At 43.4% G+C, this 14,966-nt stretch overlaps 1 protein-coding gene across 3 annotated transcripts in view; it reads right to left on the bottom strand.

Moving 5' to 3' along the window:
* ERBIN (erbb2 interacting protein) overlaps nt 1-14,966 on the bottom strand; it is a 121,147-nt gene that overhangs the window by 61,014 nt on the left and 45,167 nt on the right. For 2 of the 3 annotated variants that reach the window (XM_054986107.1, XM_054986108.1), the window contains exons 7-8: nt 9,649-9,705; nt 179-242 (exon numbers count right to left, since the gene is read on the bottom strand). In XM_054986107.1, coding sequence (XP_054842082.1) covers nt 179-242; nt 9,649-9,705 — 121 coding nt within the window. Of the gene's footprint in view, nt 1-178; nt 243-848; nt 1,112-9,648; nt 9,706-14,966 lie in introns of those variants that run through there. The other variant, XM_054986109.1, reaches the window with a different exon arrangement.

Here is a 14,966-nt window from a genome sequence, read left to right as displayed (position 1 = left end):
AAGGAAACGTAAACTACATAAAGCAGACAGTTTTAAAAATAGATTCCTTAAAGCATGAAGATATATACAGCAGTTGCTCAATAAAATAATAGTTAAACTGATTTTTGTGTGACATTGATTAAAATAGATTTACAGGAATGCAGCTTTTAAAAACCTGTGTTACTTAGCTAGAACTCACCACTTCTGTGAATTCATTACTTCCCAGGTCCAGTCTCTCCAACTGAGTCAGTCTGCTCATGGTTCTGCAGAAAACAAGGATTAATAAAGAATTAAGATTAAGAAAATAACAGTTATATTCAATCTTCTCATGTTTATACTGTTGCTTCTTTTTAATCAACATTAGTTACTCAAGTGGGTCTGTAAAACAGATAAGGTTAGATTTTCATAAACTATTAAACCATCATACATCAGAGGTATACTGCTGGTAACTGCAAAGCAAAAATTTTAAGTTTACTGTTTTCTTTTTAAACTAAAAACAGTGTTGCACTTACCTGTAACTGTTCTTTGAGTATCTTCTGTGCAGACACACATCGGAACTCTGCACACGTGCTGTGGAGAGATTTTTCTAGCTCAGAATCTGTTAAGGGGATGCTTGCCCCTACTGTGCATGTGCAGTAGTGTTCCTGCCAAAACACAGTTGCTAGGGCGAGTGCCCCCGGATACCCTTAGTTCTCCTGAGCCACCAGAGAGACAAACAGTTGAATAACACTCACAGTGGGGCTGGAGGAAGAGAATGTGTGTCTGCACAGAAGATACTCAAAGAACAACAGTTACAGGCAAGTGCAACACTGTTTTTTGTTGTTGTCCTTCTGTGCAGCCCCACATTGGGAATATAGCGAGCTACTCACCAATGGAGGGGTGTGGGAGCGATCAGCCAAACAGCGACTGGAGTATAGCTGTTTCCACTGCTGAGTTATGTCTCGCATTTGTATGCACAGAATAGTGCTTGATGAATGTGTCGGAGAAGCTTGACAGACGTCCTGCAGGGGAACTCCTTGAAGACACGCAGCTGAAGCAGCTTGAGCTCGTGTAGAATGAGCTTTAACTAGAAATGGACAGTTTATGCCAGCATTATGGTAACACAGTTTAATGGTGGAAACAATCCATATGGTCAAAGTCTGGGAGGATGCTGTACGTCCCTTACGATGACCATCATAACATATAAACAAGGATTTGGATTTTCGGATACCCTTTGTTCTATGCAAATAGTACAATAAAGACTTTTTGAGATCTAACGTGTCTAACGGTTTTTCTGCAGGGGAAGTAGGGTTAGGTAAGAAAACAGGTAACACAACTCTCTGCTGTAGGTAAAACCTGGATACTACCTTTGGCTGGAATTCAATGCTGGTGTGCGATATGACTTTTTCAGGGAAAAACTGCAAGAATGGAGGGTCAATCCAAATGGCAGCGATTTCCCCCACATGCCTAGATGAGGTAATGGCAACAAGAAATGCTACCTTCATAGTTAACAGGGACAGCTGACAAGATGCCAAGGGCTCGAAGGGGGGCAGCATGAGCTGTGAGAGCACCAAAGGCAAGCTCCACTGTGGAACTGGGGGGCCCCTAGACGGAAAAGTTTTAAACAACCCCTTAAGGAACTGATTGGAGAAATAGTGAGCAAACACTGTGGCTGCCATATGTACCTTAACACTGCTTATAGAGAGCCCTCCCTTGCGTAGGCCCAACAAACATTCCAGGAAAAAGGGGAGAGACCACTGGGTCCTAAATTTCTAACCAGTGAAACAATTCCATGTCTGCCTATAGGAAACTTTGGTCGACATTTTGTGTTCAGAATAATTTGCGTCACTTCATTAGAAAATTCTAGACTGGGGGGGAGGTTTAAAGTAACCATGCTGTCAACTTTAGGACAGCCAGGTTGTGGATATTCAGATATTCTCCCTGATCAGCAGATCTGGAGCTGACAGAAAATGAAGGAAGCGACTCTCGGCCATGGAGTGGAGGAGTAGGAACCATTCCTGGCATGGCCAGAAAGGGGTAATTAGAATGCAGTGAGTCCTGAAGACTCTAATTCTGCACAGGACTTTGTTTACCAGAGGAGAAGGGAGGAAAGCACAGAAGAGAACCTGAGACCACGGGATCTGAAACACATTCCCAGGTGACACAGAATCCATTCCCTCCCTGGAACAAAATTTGTGGGCCTTTCTGTTGATCCTCATGGTGAAGAGATCTATTGTAGGGAACCCCCACCAGTGGAAAACAGGTAGAAGGTACTTGTCTTGTAAAGACCACTTGTGTTGGTTCAGAAACACTCTGCTCAGTGTGTTTGCTTTGATGTTCACATTTCCAGCTATGTGAATAGCTTGAGGGCGGATGTTGTTGAGTATGGCCCACTCCTATAGAGCTGTGGCCTCGGCACAGAGCTTGAGAGATGCCATTCCCCCTTGCTTGTTTAGGTTTGTGTTGTCTGTGAGGACCTGAATTCGCTTGTGTAGAATATCTGCAAAGGAAGCAAGGGAATAATGGATCGCTCGAAGCTCTAAGACATTAATGTGCAAATTAGATTCCTTTGAAGACCAAGTGTCCTGAATGGCAAGTGAGCCACAGTGACCACCCCAACCCAAAGAGGAGGCATCAGTGGAAATGGAAACATCTGCACAGAAAGTACCAAACTCACAACCCCTAGATAAATTGTCATGATTAGTCAATCAGACAAAGGATTTAACTATTCCTCTGGGGATAGATAACTACCTGTTGGCTCATTGTTTGTGGCTTGTACCTGCGCACAAACCAGTTCTGCAAGGGTCTCATGCGGAGGCGTGCGAAAAACACGACAGCTGTGGTTGAGACCATAAGACTCAGAAGAGTCTGAATCATGAGGGCCGTTTGGTACCGATTAGAATGGAAAAGCCGTGCTAGAGAGTGCAACCTTTGCATTCTGTCAGGGGGCAAAAAAGCCCTGCCTTGTAGCAAATCCAGCTGGACCCCAATAAATCGGATGGTTCTGGACGGTGTTAGGATAGATTTGTCCCAATCAACTAGCAAACCCAGGTGGGAGACTGTGGTAATTACCAGGTTTATGTGATTACAAAGTGCTTCTGCTGTGGCTCTCACTAGGAGCCAATTGTCCAGATACGGATAAACCGCACACAGGGCCGGCACGTCCATTGAGGCCAGGTAGGCGGTGGCCTCAGGCGCGGGGTGCTGGAGGGAGCGCCGGAGGAGGTGTGGGGGCGGGAGCACGCGCCACAGAGCAACAGCCTCCTATCCCTCTCATACCGCGCCGCCGCCAGCACATGCCCCTGGCCAGGCGCAGCCACCGCGAGCAAGCATCTGCAGCGGTGCAGGCAACCACACACCGTCACAGCCGCCCACCACAGCAATCAGGCTGGCAGTGGCGTGCGCGTGCGCATGCGCGCACTCCCGTGATGACATCACACGCAACGTCATCACGCAGGCTGGTGCGCGCACACTTGCACGCACGGGGGAGCACCTGGCCCGCCAGCCACGAGCACCAAAAACCCTCGTGCCACCCCTGACTGCACAACCTTTAGAGCACAGAAAGGCCACTACAGCAGCCATACACTTCGTGACCACACAGGGGGCTGAGTCTAAACCAAAAGGTAACACTGTGTACTCAAAAGCTTCACCCTCACACGTGAAGCGAAGGTATTTCCTATGATCCTCATGAACTGAGATATGGAAGTATGCATCTTTTAAATCAATGATAGCAAACCAAACATTAGCTTCTAACAGCTGAATGACCTTGCTCAGGGTAAGCATTCTGCATTTTTATAAACTTATTGAGACCCCTCAGGTCTAGAATTGGTCTAGACACACCATCCTATTTATCCACCAGGGAACATCTCGAATAAAAACCATAAGGAGACACTTGTAGATCAACCTTGCAGATAGCACCGTTCTTTAACAGATCAGAAACATTAACTTGAAGAACATGAGAACAACATGAAGATGAACTGGGAGGTAGAGTAACTGGGGGGGGGGTTATCAGTAAATAACTTGTAACCATTAACAACAGTCAAAAGAACCCAAGAGGCATTAGTGATGGACGGCAGAATAAGGGCACGATCTGTCCAGGAAGGGAACAGAATTCAAGGCCCTTTCCAGTTCTAGTCAGAACATGGATTTTTGCCCTTGAGCTGAAGCTCTGGGTGATTGCAGTTGACTTTGCTTCCCCCTTGGTCTGGAAGACTTCTTAGAAGAGTGTCTTTGAGAGAAGGAGAAGGAACATTGACCATACGATTGTTGGTAAGAGTACCTTCCTTGTCTTTGCTAGTAAGACTGTTGGTATGAACACTGGTATGTCTGTGCCCTCTGGAATGGGAAACTTCCTTCTGGCAGATCCTGAAGGTAAGTTGACAAATGCTGCCACAGGAAAAGATTGTACGACCCCATGCAAGTGTGCAATTCTAAAGTTCAATGATGCAGGGCAGTAGATTTTCCATCCCACCGCATCCAGCTTCCTGCCTTCCCAATCAGCTGGGGCCAAAAGTGAGCCATGCCTATAATGTGCCTGAACCTCTTCTGCTACCAAGGAAGACAGCTGAGGATGGTTAAAGAGGTAAGGGCAGTCCTCCTGTTTGAGTTTGTAATACTTCTCTATTTTATGAGAAGTTGCAAGTGCTGAGGACAGTGACTGCCAAATTGACTGTGCCATATCCAGCAAGTCTTCTGCTGGAGGAAAAGCAACAGAAGCAGGGGACCCTGAGTATAATGTTTGCAGAACTTTACTCTTGGGTTTGGACGTCCAAGTGGAAATGTCCAACTCCAAAGCTGTTGCCATTCATACCATCTATTCCAAAAACATTTGGTAACTGTTATTCAGTGATGACGAACCAGTGTCACCAACCGACTCCTCAAGAGACAGATCGGAAGCCAAGTCAGAGGTGGCATCGGATTGTGAAGCAATGGCATCGTCTTCATTGGAACCAGAAAACTCTGCTGAAGGATGATGAGAATGGTGATATGAGACTGTCCTTGGAACCGCAAAGTTCAGACCAAAGATGTAGTCAGAACCGAAGTACAAGAAGCAGGTGGACGAGAAGGCGTTGCTGGAGCCAAGTAGCAGGTTGGCATGAGAAAAGACTAGGTGCCGACTGCAGCCAGGCAACAAAATCCTGCCTGTTGGTAATATTACCCACCCACAGAACCAAATGCCAAGGTGGAAGAGACTAAGGGAGGCCAAACGAAGATTGCTGAGGCCATTGCGAGGAAAGGCATGTTGCTGGGACGAGTCCATGACAGGATGTTGAGACCACTGCAGTGGAATGGAACATTGGTGAGTCAGTTCCTGAGGGGGTTGCATTTGTGGCCACTGTGCTGATCAAGTGGGTTGTTGTTGAGGCCATTGTACTGGTGCAGAACCTGCTGTGTCAGTTCCGAAAACTGTGATAAGATCGGATTCGAAGTCAAAAGCTGTTCAAGTGAAAGGACCAGTTCCAATAAAGAATGGACAGGCAGATATTCCTCATCCCCTCCATGAAGAGAGGGAGTTCATGGAGGTGATGGAGTGTGGAGCAGTTCTATAACCTCCTCCTCCAGAATCGTAGGAGGTGAGGAGGATCTGTCCTGTTCACTCTGAGAGGCTGAGACTGAATGCTTCCTGTGTTTGGTCTTGGTCTTAGCCTTTTAAGGAGGGTGCTCCAAAGTAGTCTGACTTGTTTCTATTGGATCCAGAGAGCGATGGTTTCTACTATCAGGGGTTTTCCCACTCATCGGCTCACTGGTGGTAGACCAGACCTCTGTCAGGGATTTGCTCAGAACTGAGAGTTGTTTTGGAACGGCTGATGACAATGATGGCTGAAGAGAGTGCTCTTTTGGCTGTTTTTTTCTTGCTGATTTGTCAGGACTCAGCAAAGATTTCTCCCACAGGGCAGCCTTTAAATGGGAGGCCCTATCACTCCTGGCCTTGGGGGTAAAACTCTGACAGAGTTTACAACGAAAAACATTATGTCCTTCCCTAAAAACATAAAAGGCAAAGATGGTGGCCGTCTGTGTAGGTCATCTTTGTCCCACATTGCTGGCACTTCTTAAATAAGGAAGATTGAGATATTTTCGGAGAATAACAGCTAATGCTAGAAATGAACCTCTCTCGACGGCAGCAAAAGAAGAACGGAGGGAATCTCGGGGTGCTCGCCCTAGCAACTGCGTTTTGGTGGGGATGCTACTACGCATGCGCAGTAGGGGCGAGTGCTCCCCTTAACAGATTTTGAGTGTCAGGCCTGCGTGTATTCAGTCCCAATGTGGGGCAGCACAGAAGAACAACCACGATGAGACTTATGTTCTTTTCTCAGTTCTGGGTCAGAAATTATCTATTCTTTAAACTTCATGCTATCTTTGCCTTGAAAGACCACCACTGCGGTGCAATGAATGCCACAGATTAGTTATGTATTTTTGAAGCAGTGTTGCCTTTGTCTTACAACTGCTACTTATCATGGACAGCTATACCAACCCAAGATCTAGTTGTATTGCCAAAAAACTACTCATTTACTCACATTTACTCACAAGAGCACATTTACTCATAATCTCTCATTTCTATTATTTCACTAGCTTTCAGTGAAAATACCTTTAACTCCATGGCTCACATACAAATAAGAGAACAGAACAAATGTCTTCTGGGTATTTATTGTAAATAGAAAGGTGAGCATATAAATAAATTCAAGTAATCTATGCCTATTCTTTACATCATCCAGCAATCTGAGGAATTAATCTATTGGTTTGAGTACTGATAGCCAGCCATGTCAGCCAGCTATCACCCACATACACCACAGAAGTGTCAAAGACTCCAGCTGTTTTTAGACACCCCTTTAACAGCCAATAAAAGAATAATCCCAAAGGAGAGGGGGAGTCTCACCCTTTTCCCTGGGATAGGTGCGATCCAAACAGGAAGAGCAAGTCCTGTGCACCACTCAAAAGCTTACCCTCCTGGCTTTCCACAAGCTTTGCAAAGCTGAGTTATTCAGGAGGACTTTGTTACTCAGGCAATAAGGTTATGTTGTAAGAAAACGGTTCAAAAGATGCTCTGGTAAGGGATAGAAATTATAAACTATGCTGCAGTGTACTGTCTGTTGCTCTAAGTATGCTCCTGCTGGGTAGTTTCCACATCATTTAATACATCATTTTAAACTGCTTATATATTGTTTCTGCATTGTTTCATCACTGTATTGGATTTCTGTTTGTTTTCAAATTCCTGCAATCCATACCCTATTATATTGTTTATTGAGTGTCCCTGCTGTGGATTGTATTACACTAAACATTGTGTAATCCATCTTGAGTCTCAGTGAGAAAGGCAGACTAAAATAAATAAAATAAAAAGAAGGAATGATGGGAAGAGTAAGGAAGGCAAACGCAGCCTATGAATTGCCAACTGGCCACCTCTGGCTTACAGTCACCTGGTATTGGGCAAAATAACTGTCTGAAAGTGTCCATAAATTAAGAGAATCATACTGAACTAAGTAATCATAATAAGTTCTTTTTAGATATTACCTTGAGTTTACAACTTGGTTCATAGCGACTGTTAGGTCACTGTTAAAGACATCAGCAAGGTATCAAAATATACCCCAATTTCCTGAAAATGGGAGGGCACATTTACACACACATACCACATAGCACTCTACCTAACATATAACAAAGATGCTTTTATAAAATGGCAACCAGTTACATCATGATGTGCAGTATCTGGTCTTATTTTAAATGGTATAATGCTTCATGGATTTATATACAATTCACTTCTCTAATTCAGCTGCAAACTAAATAAATGGACAACACTGAACATTTTTATATGATCTATACTGATTACATTTAAGCAATCGGCCTATTCCATAAAAGGTTAAAAATAAGTTCAAAGTACAGTCTGTTTAATACAGCACATGGGTGTTTTAAAATTCTTTGCGCTCATTATCATTCATTAACATAATTACTAACACTTTGCATTACAGCATTAAGTAAGTGCAAGCCTAATTAAACAAGCGTGCTAAGATACCTGTTTTTCAAATGCATGTACTTATATAAAAATACTAAAAATATGGGCATTAAATGTTAGATTTTAAAAACTATGATACTGGCCCACAAAGCATTTTTTTCTTTTGCATGAACTGTTTCACTTTTTCTTTAGTGGATTTTATTTACCAAGAAGATGCATATATTTCTTCATTTATTTTAACATGTTCTCCTGTGTTCTACATGTCCTTTTTATTTAAAAAGTATGTCTAAGTTGCATTTTTTCACTTGCGCTTTATACCAAGCCAACTGAGACTATTAAACAAAAGGGTCCCAAAGGATAAGAGTTAAGCACAGCAATGCTTTATAGCCAGCTCTCCCCGAGCATGTGAGCTGGAGGAGTCATATTTCATCTGCTAGCTCATTTCTCTGGCACTAGAATCTCTTCAGTTTTTCCTGAAGCTCATCTCAAAGAAACTTTCCCCAATGCACTGAATATTCTTTTCCAGAGCTCTTCATATACTGGCCAAGGATGGACATCTAATTCCCTGCTGAGGACCCTGGTTTTATTTTTTCTCTTCATACACTCATTAGACCGGCTTCTATATTATTATTTCCCCACCTGCCAGCTCCAATACTGTTATATCATCCAGAATGCTCAGTAGAGGGATACACAATCTGATATAGTGCTATAAATCTAATACAGTTGGCAACCTGCAGCCTACCAAGACAGCTTTTTATTTACTTTTATTGTCTGCACTGTGTGGGACTACAATCTGTAAACTGCATTCAAGAATCCACATTTGAAAAAGCAAAATAGAAATATTTTAAATAAATAAGCCCAAACTTCTACAATACAACTGAGTACCAATCAAGGACCTTTGCCAATCCCCCTTTTTACATGTATGGAACCCTAGAGAACAGAGTAGGATGCTACAGTGGGACAAGAGAGTCTACAAAAACACTCCCTCTCTTGTCCAAAGGTAGCAAGATCTTGCATAACAGGGGAGGATTTGGCCAGTTCCTGCATCCTACCACTGACCTCCTGTGCCACAACCGTGCCTAAGAGACTGAATGTTACTGGGGAAATTTGCATTTATGTTATGAAACTGTAGTTGTCTCCTTTCAGTGTTTGCTTGTAAAGAACTTTTGTTTTTCTTAACAATGTGACATTATATTAGATGTAACTATCACACATACCATGAATGTATTAACCAAATACTGACTCAATGAGGGCTACAACACACATTGCTGTTTCATTTAGAGATCTGCATCCAACTGGCACAGCAGACAACCAAGGCAGCGGGAAAATGTTACTAGTATTTGATCTCTCTTTTTTGTAACATTTGTTCAAAAACATTACAACCTGCCTTCTCAAAGGTAAAGCCAACTCAAATATTGCTAGAGACTCTCAATTAAATAAAAGCAATAAAATTAGATACTATAAAGTTATCTGCAATATATGAAGCATTCACATAAAATTACACAAATGTAACTCGACCCCCTCAACTTAAAAGAACACACAGACATAAAAGGATCATACCAATAAGCAACTATTGAAAACATGTGCTAATCTGAAATATTCAAAATGAACAATAAACCTAGAAGGTAGCAGTTTCTATAAAAACAGTGAAATAATCAAGTTTGATCACAAGATTCTTAATTATCAGAATTTCAGTATGACTTCAAATCTTCACACTAAAATAAAATCAAATATCACTATGTACTTACTTTGGCAACATTTTTAACTGATTTTCTCTAAGTTCTAAAATCTGTAGTTTAGTCAATCTAAAATAAAAACAAAAATATTACCATTCAGTATCAGAAGTATTACTAGTTATAACAAAATAAAATGTCTTAACAAGCCATTACAGTTATTTCAATATTGATTTAATTAAGTATTTAATTTGCAAATCATGACCAATTATAATCACTGGACCAAATTTTTCAAGTAATATCATCCCCAATGCTCAAACTTTTCCTTCAACATACAGGATTGGAACAGAACAGAATTTGCAGAAGAAATCTTTCTGCCTTCTGATTGTGGCTCTTTTGCAAATAAACCAAGAGTTTGCAAAAACTAATAAAATTTACTGTGTAAAAACAGTCAAAAATAATACAGGCATATGTTGTTATTAATATCACATAGTAACATACTGTAGAAAAACTTTGCTTTAACCATCTCAAAAGATGCATCTCCTCCAATTAATCTGATCAACTTAATGCACTGGTTAACAAACAAAATCAGCTGCTTTCTGCAGCCACCAACCTGGAAATGGGCAAGATTGACAACTACCTATATACATGCATTCTCTATTGCAGCCCCACCTTCTTGTGGAATGGCCTGCCTAAAGAGGTCAGGAAGGCTCCTACACTTCTGTCAAGTAGCATTTTTATAAAACTAATAGGACTGCAATATAATAGAATGGTTCCGGAGGATGTTTTAATAAAAGGAACATGATTGTGGACTACACTACTACATATAGTAAAGAATCCAGTAGCACCTTTAAGACTAACCAACTTCATTGTAGCATAAGCTTTTGAGAACCACAGTTCTCTTCAGATGCATCTGACAAAGAGAACTGTAGTTCTCGAAAGCTTATGCTACAATAAACTTAGTTAGTTTTAAAGGTGCTACTAGACTTTTTACTATTTTGCAACTACAGACTAACATGGCTAACTCCTCTGGAACTACTACATATAGTATGTATTATTTGTTTGCCATGTGTATGTATGTGAGAAAAGCATTTGTTGAGATGGTGTAGTCAAGGAAGTTTTTCTACATAGGTTGATGTATATATGTCAGAATGGAATGGCTCAGGAAGATACTTTCATAAAGGAAACAGGACTGTACATAGTATGTATTATCTTGCTATGACTATACTATTTTTTACTTCTATAATACCATTTTCTATATAAACACACGTCTAATACTTATGCTTTGTTTCATGTTTCTGGAGAGCCAGTTTGGTGTATAGGTTAAGAGTACGGGACTCTAATCTGGAAAACTGGGTGTGATTCCTCACTCCTCCACTTGAAGCCAGCAGGGTGACCTTGGGTCAGTTACAGCTTCTAGCTCTCTCAGCCCCACCCACCTCATAGAGTGTTTTGTTGTGGAGATAATAATGACATACTTTGTATACCGCTCTGAGTGAGTGTTAAGTCATCCTGAGGGGCAGTATATAAATCGAATGTTATTATTATTATTATATGTAATCCTAGTCCTATTACACTGCTTACTGGATGTTTCACCCTATTGACTGCACTGACTTACCATGTAAGTCTCAGTGACAAAGGTGGACTATAAATAACAAAAATTAAAATAAACAAGAACTACTACAATTGTTGTTTGTTCCTGCGGGTAAACTGTAAATAGTTATTCCTCCTCTCCTCTGACATCCATTTGACTTTACCACCTCTAATTCTTCTTCAAGATATACGTGCCTCTTATCCTCTAGCATCTTTGTTTTTGTTCTGTCAGTTCTAGGGGTGTGTGCTTTGGGTTTCAGATTCAGGTAAAATACCCAAATCCAGCCCGATTTGGTAAGATTCAGTATTCCTGAATCGGGGCCAGTTTCAGAAATACTGAAGCAGAGCAACCCGAAGCGATTTGGGTCGCTTTAGGTCAACCAGGAGCACTTTGCTGCCTGTTTGTACTTGCTTTTGCAAAAGCTTCCCGCTCTTTCTTAGCAGAGGGGAAGGGGAGAAGGAGTGAGTGACTTATTAAAACCTCCTCCTTCCCCCTCCCATCTGGTAAAAATTGGCAGGAAGCTTGAAAGCAGCATTTTTCTTGCTCTTTTGCAAACTTGTAAACAGCAAGAAAAGTGCTGCTTGCAGAGATTCCCTCCAATTTCACAGGATGGGAGGGGGGAGGAGGGGGGACTAATACAAGGGGGAGGAGGGAGGGAGATCAGAGAAGGAAGGGGGAGTTAGGAGGGTCCAATCCCACTGTTGCATCCTCCTTCCAGAGATGGAAGGAGATGCAGCAGGGGATTTAAATTGGAGGCTTGCCATTCGGCCATCCTACATTTTTCCTTGGCCTACAGAGACATTGAGAGACTTCCACTGCTGGATAGACTCTCTGTCTGGAGCCAAGACTCCAGACTCTCTGTCTGGAGCCAAGACTCTCTTGACTGGACTGCGAGGAGGATTTCACCTGAAGGATTCCCTGCCTGCCTGCCTGATTCACCGGTGGACTTCAGGACTGGTAAGAGAGTCAGTGACTCACTGGGTTTTCTCTGCGGGGGGAGGTGGGTTTGTTACTTGTCTTAGTGGGGGGGAAAGGGAATTTTTAAAAAACATTTACTTTTATTTACTCTTTAATTTTGGGGGAGGTGAAGTCTTGCTTTTTTGAGTGAGGGAGCGTGCATGCGTGGTGGCCTTTTTTGCTTTGAGTGGCTGCTGGCTGGGGCATTTGTTTTTTGGGGGGGCTGGTCTTGTTTTAAAGTTATTGTTGTGGGTTTTCATTTTCTAGTTGTTGGTGGGGGGCTGCTGTTACTGTTTTAAAGTTATTGCTCTCGGGGTTTCAGTCTCCAGTTGTGGGGGGGGGGCTGCTGTTAGTGTTCTAAAAGTTATTGCTGTTAGGATTTCAGTTTCCAGTTGTTGGTGGATGGCTGCTGTTAGTGTTTTAAAGTTATTGTTTTTAGAGTCAGTTTCCAGTTGTTGGGAGGGCTGCTGTTACTGATTTGAAATTAATTGTTGTTGGGGTTTCATTTTCCAGTTGTGTGGGGGGGAGGCTGTGTGTGTTGGGGAGGTGTAGGTGGGCTTGAAGGGGGGCTGCTTGCTTGGGGGTTCTGGTTTTCTTTGCTGAGCTTCAGTGGGTGGGTCTGAGTTCTTTAGTTTCAGTTTAATTTTGGTTCTGCTTCCTAGCCATTCATTTCTGCTCTGTGTGTGTGTGTGTGTGTGTGTGTGTGTGTGTGTGTGTGTGTGTGTGTGTGTGTGTGTGTGTGTGTGTGTGTGTTAGTGAGGTGTAAGTGGGCTAGAGGGGCAGCTGCTTGCTTGGGGGTTCTGGTTTTCTTTGCTGAGCTTCAGTGGGTGGGCCTGAGTTCTCTAATTTCAGTTTAATTTGTGTTTTGCTTCTTCGCTACAGGTTTATGCTGTGTCTGTGTGTTAGGGAGGTGTAGGTGGGATGGGGGGGGCTGCTTGCTTGGGGGTTCTGAGGTTTTTTCCCCCTGAGCTTTAGTGGGTGGGCCTGAGTTCTCCAATTTCCATTTAATTTGTGTTTTGCTTCTTTGCTACAGGTTTCTGCTGTGTGTGTTTGTTTGTTTGTGTGTGTGTGTGTGTGTGTGTGTGTTAGAGAGGTGTAGGTGGCCTAGAGGGGGGCTGCTTGCTTGGAGGATCTGGTTTTCTGTTTTCTTTGCTTGATTTGGATGGCTTTGTTGGCAAGTTTTACAGCTGGTGTTTGAAGCTGGTCGTTGGCAAATTTTACCGTTGGTGTTTGGACTTTGGAGTTGGGGTTTCTTAGAATAGTTGGTGTTGGTGTTTTACAGTTATGGTTTGTTGTTTACTACTACTGTTGTTTTGTTATTTGGTGATAGTAGGTTATAGCGGTTGTTTAGTAATAGCAGTGTTTGCATAGCATATTTTGGGTTTCCGAAAACTGTTTAGTTTTAAATATTGTTTTTATAAGGTAGGCTAGTTGTAGGCCTTTGTCATTCTTTTGTCCTCTAAAGTAAATTGTTAGGGAACCTAGAGTAGTTTTCTGCATTTAATAGGCTTTTGCAGGAAAAGATTCAGTGAGAGTTAGGTAAGGTTCTGTTCAAGTTATATTCAGATAAATAGGCTGCCCATTAGTTCTCCCTTAACTAGGGTTTCCTTGCCCACCTCTGGCACCTTTGGAGCCAGGCCGGGCACTGTTTTTGTAATAGGCTTCCCTTTATATTGGGGTTTAGAGCCAGCTTGATTCCTGAAGAGGTGTGGGTTTAGGTTCTCAAAAATAAATAGAGCCATTTAAAAAGAGATTTCTGACCATCTCCAGGAACAAAGCCACAAAAACAAAGATTTAGAACAGGTAGATAGGTTTTTAAACTAAAGTTTTGGCTAGCTAGTTAGTGTAGGTTCAAGGAGGGGAACAGAATGAGTGACAGGAAAGCTGAGAGGGGTCACAGGGCTAAGACTAGAGGGGTGGAGGAGAGGGAGAGGGTGACTGCTGCGGCTATCCCTCAATCTGAGCGAAGGAGGCTCTCCCCTGAGCTGCTGCTGTTCACCAGCCTGGCTTCTGGTGACAGCAAGAGGGTTCGCAAGGCCCTCTTTTCTGAGGCAGCTGCTGGGGGGCCACCCCCAACCCAGGTTTTGAGGCAGAAGCTGGCACGGGATGGGGGCCTGCTGCTGAGGCTCCCTCTTCTCCAGCTGTTGAGACCCAGCAGTTGGAGGAGGGGCAGCATGTGGTGTCTCCTGGGATCGACATGGGGCACGTGACTTTTCCATCCTTCATGCTCACCCCACAGACCAGTCGGATGTTGGATGAACTGCAGGAGGAACCCTCTGCTGGGTGGTCCTCCCCTGTTTTCTCTGAGGCCAGCAGCAGGCCTCTCACAGCTGTGCAGGAGGAGAGGGTGCTGGAGAAAGAGTGTGGTGGAAGAGCTCATATCTCTGCCCCTTCATCCTCATCCATCTGTGACTGCCCAGCCGAGGCACGGTGTGTCTGCCCCAAGCACCTCACAGAAGGTGTCTCCTGGGGAGCCCGTAAGCGCCTCCCCTGTACGGTATGGGCCCCCCACTACCTTCAATATATGGAATCACTTCCAGAGAATGGAGGGCCCCCAGTTTGCCCAGTGCAAGCATTGCAGGTAACGGATCAGTCACAGGAGGGATGTGAACCATCTCTCCAAGTCTGGCGTGAGGAACCACCTGAAAAGGCAACACCAGGTGGTGCTTCTTCGGGGGGAAGTTCAAGTGGCACCACACGCATGCCAACTAGCCAGAAGGAGGCAGGCTCCTCTGGTGCTCTCCCCCCATGTGTTCCTGTAGGGCAGGGATGCCAAGCATCTCTGACAGAGATCCTTGGTACGCAGGGCACTACTGTGCCCAAAGGGGGGATCCAGAAGGCA

Source organism: Eublepharis macularius, chromosome 8 (genome assembly GCF_028583425.1).
Source record: "Eublepharis macularius isolate TG4126 chromosome 8, MPM_Emac_v1.0, whole genome shotgun sequence".
Lineage (NCBI taxonomy): Eukaryota > Metazoa > Chordata > Lepidosauria > Squamata > Eublepharidae > Eublepharis > Eublepharis macularius.
Note: the sequence above shows the minus strand (reverse complement) of the source record. Positions and strands in the feature narration are given on the sequence as shown.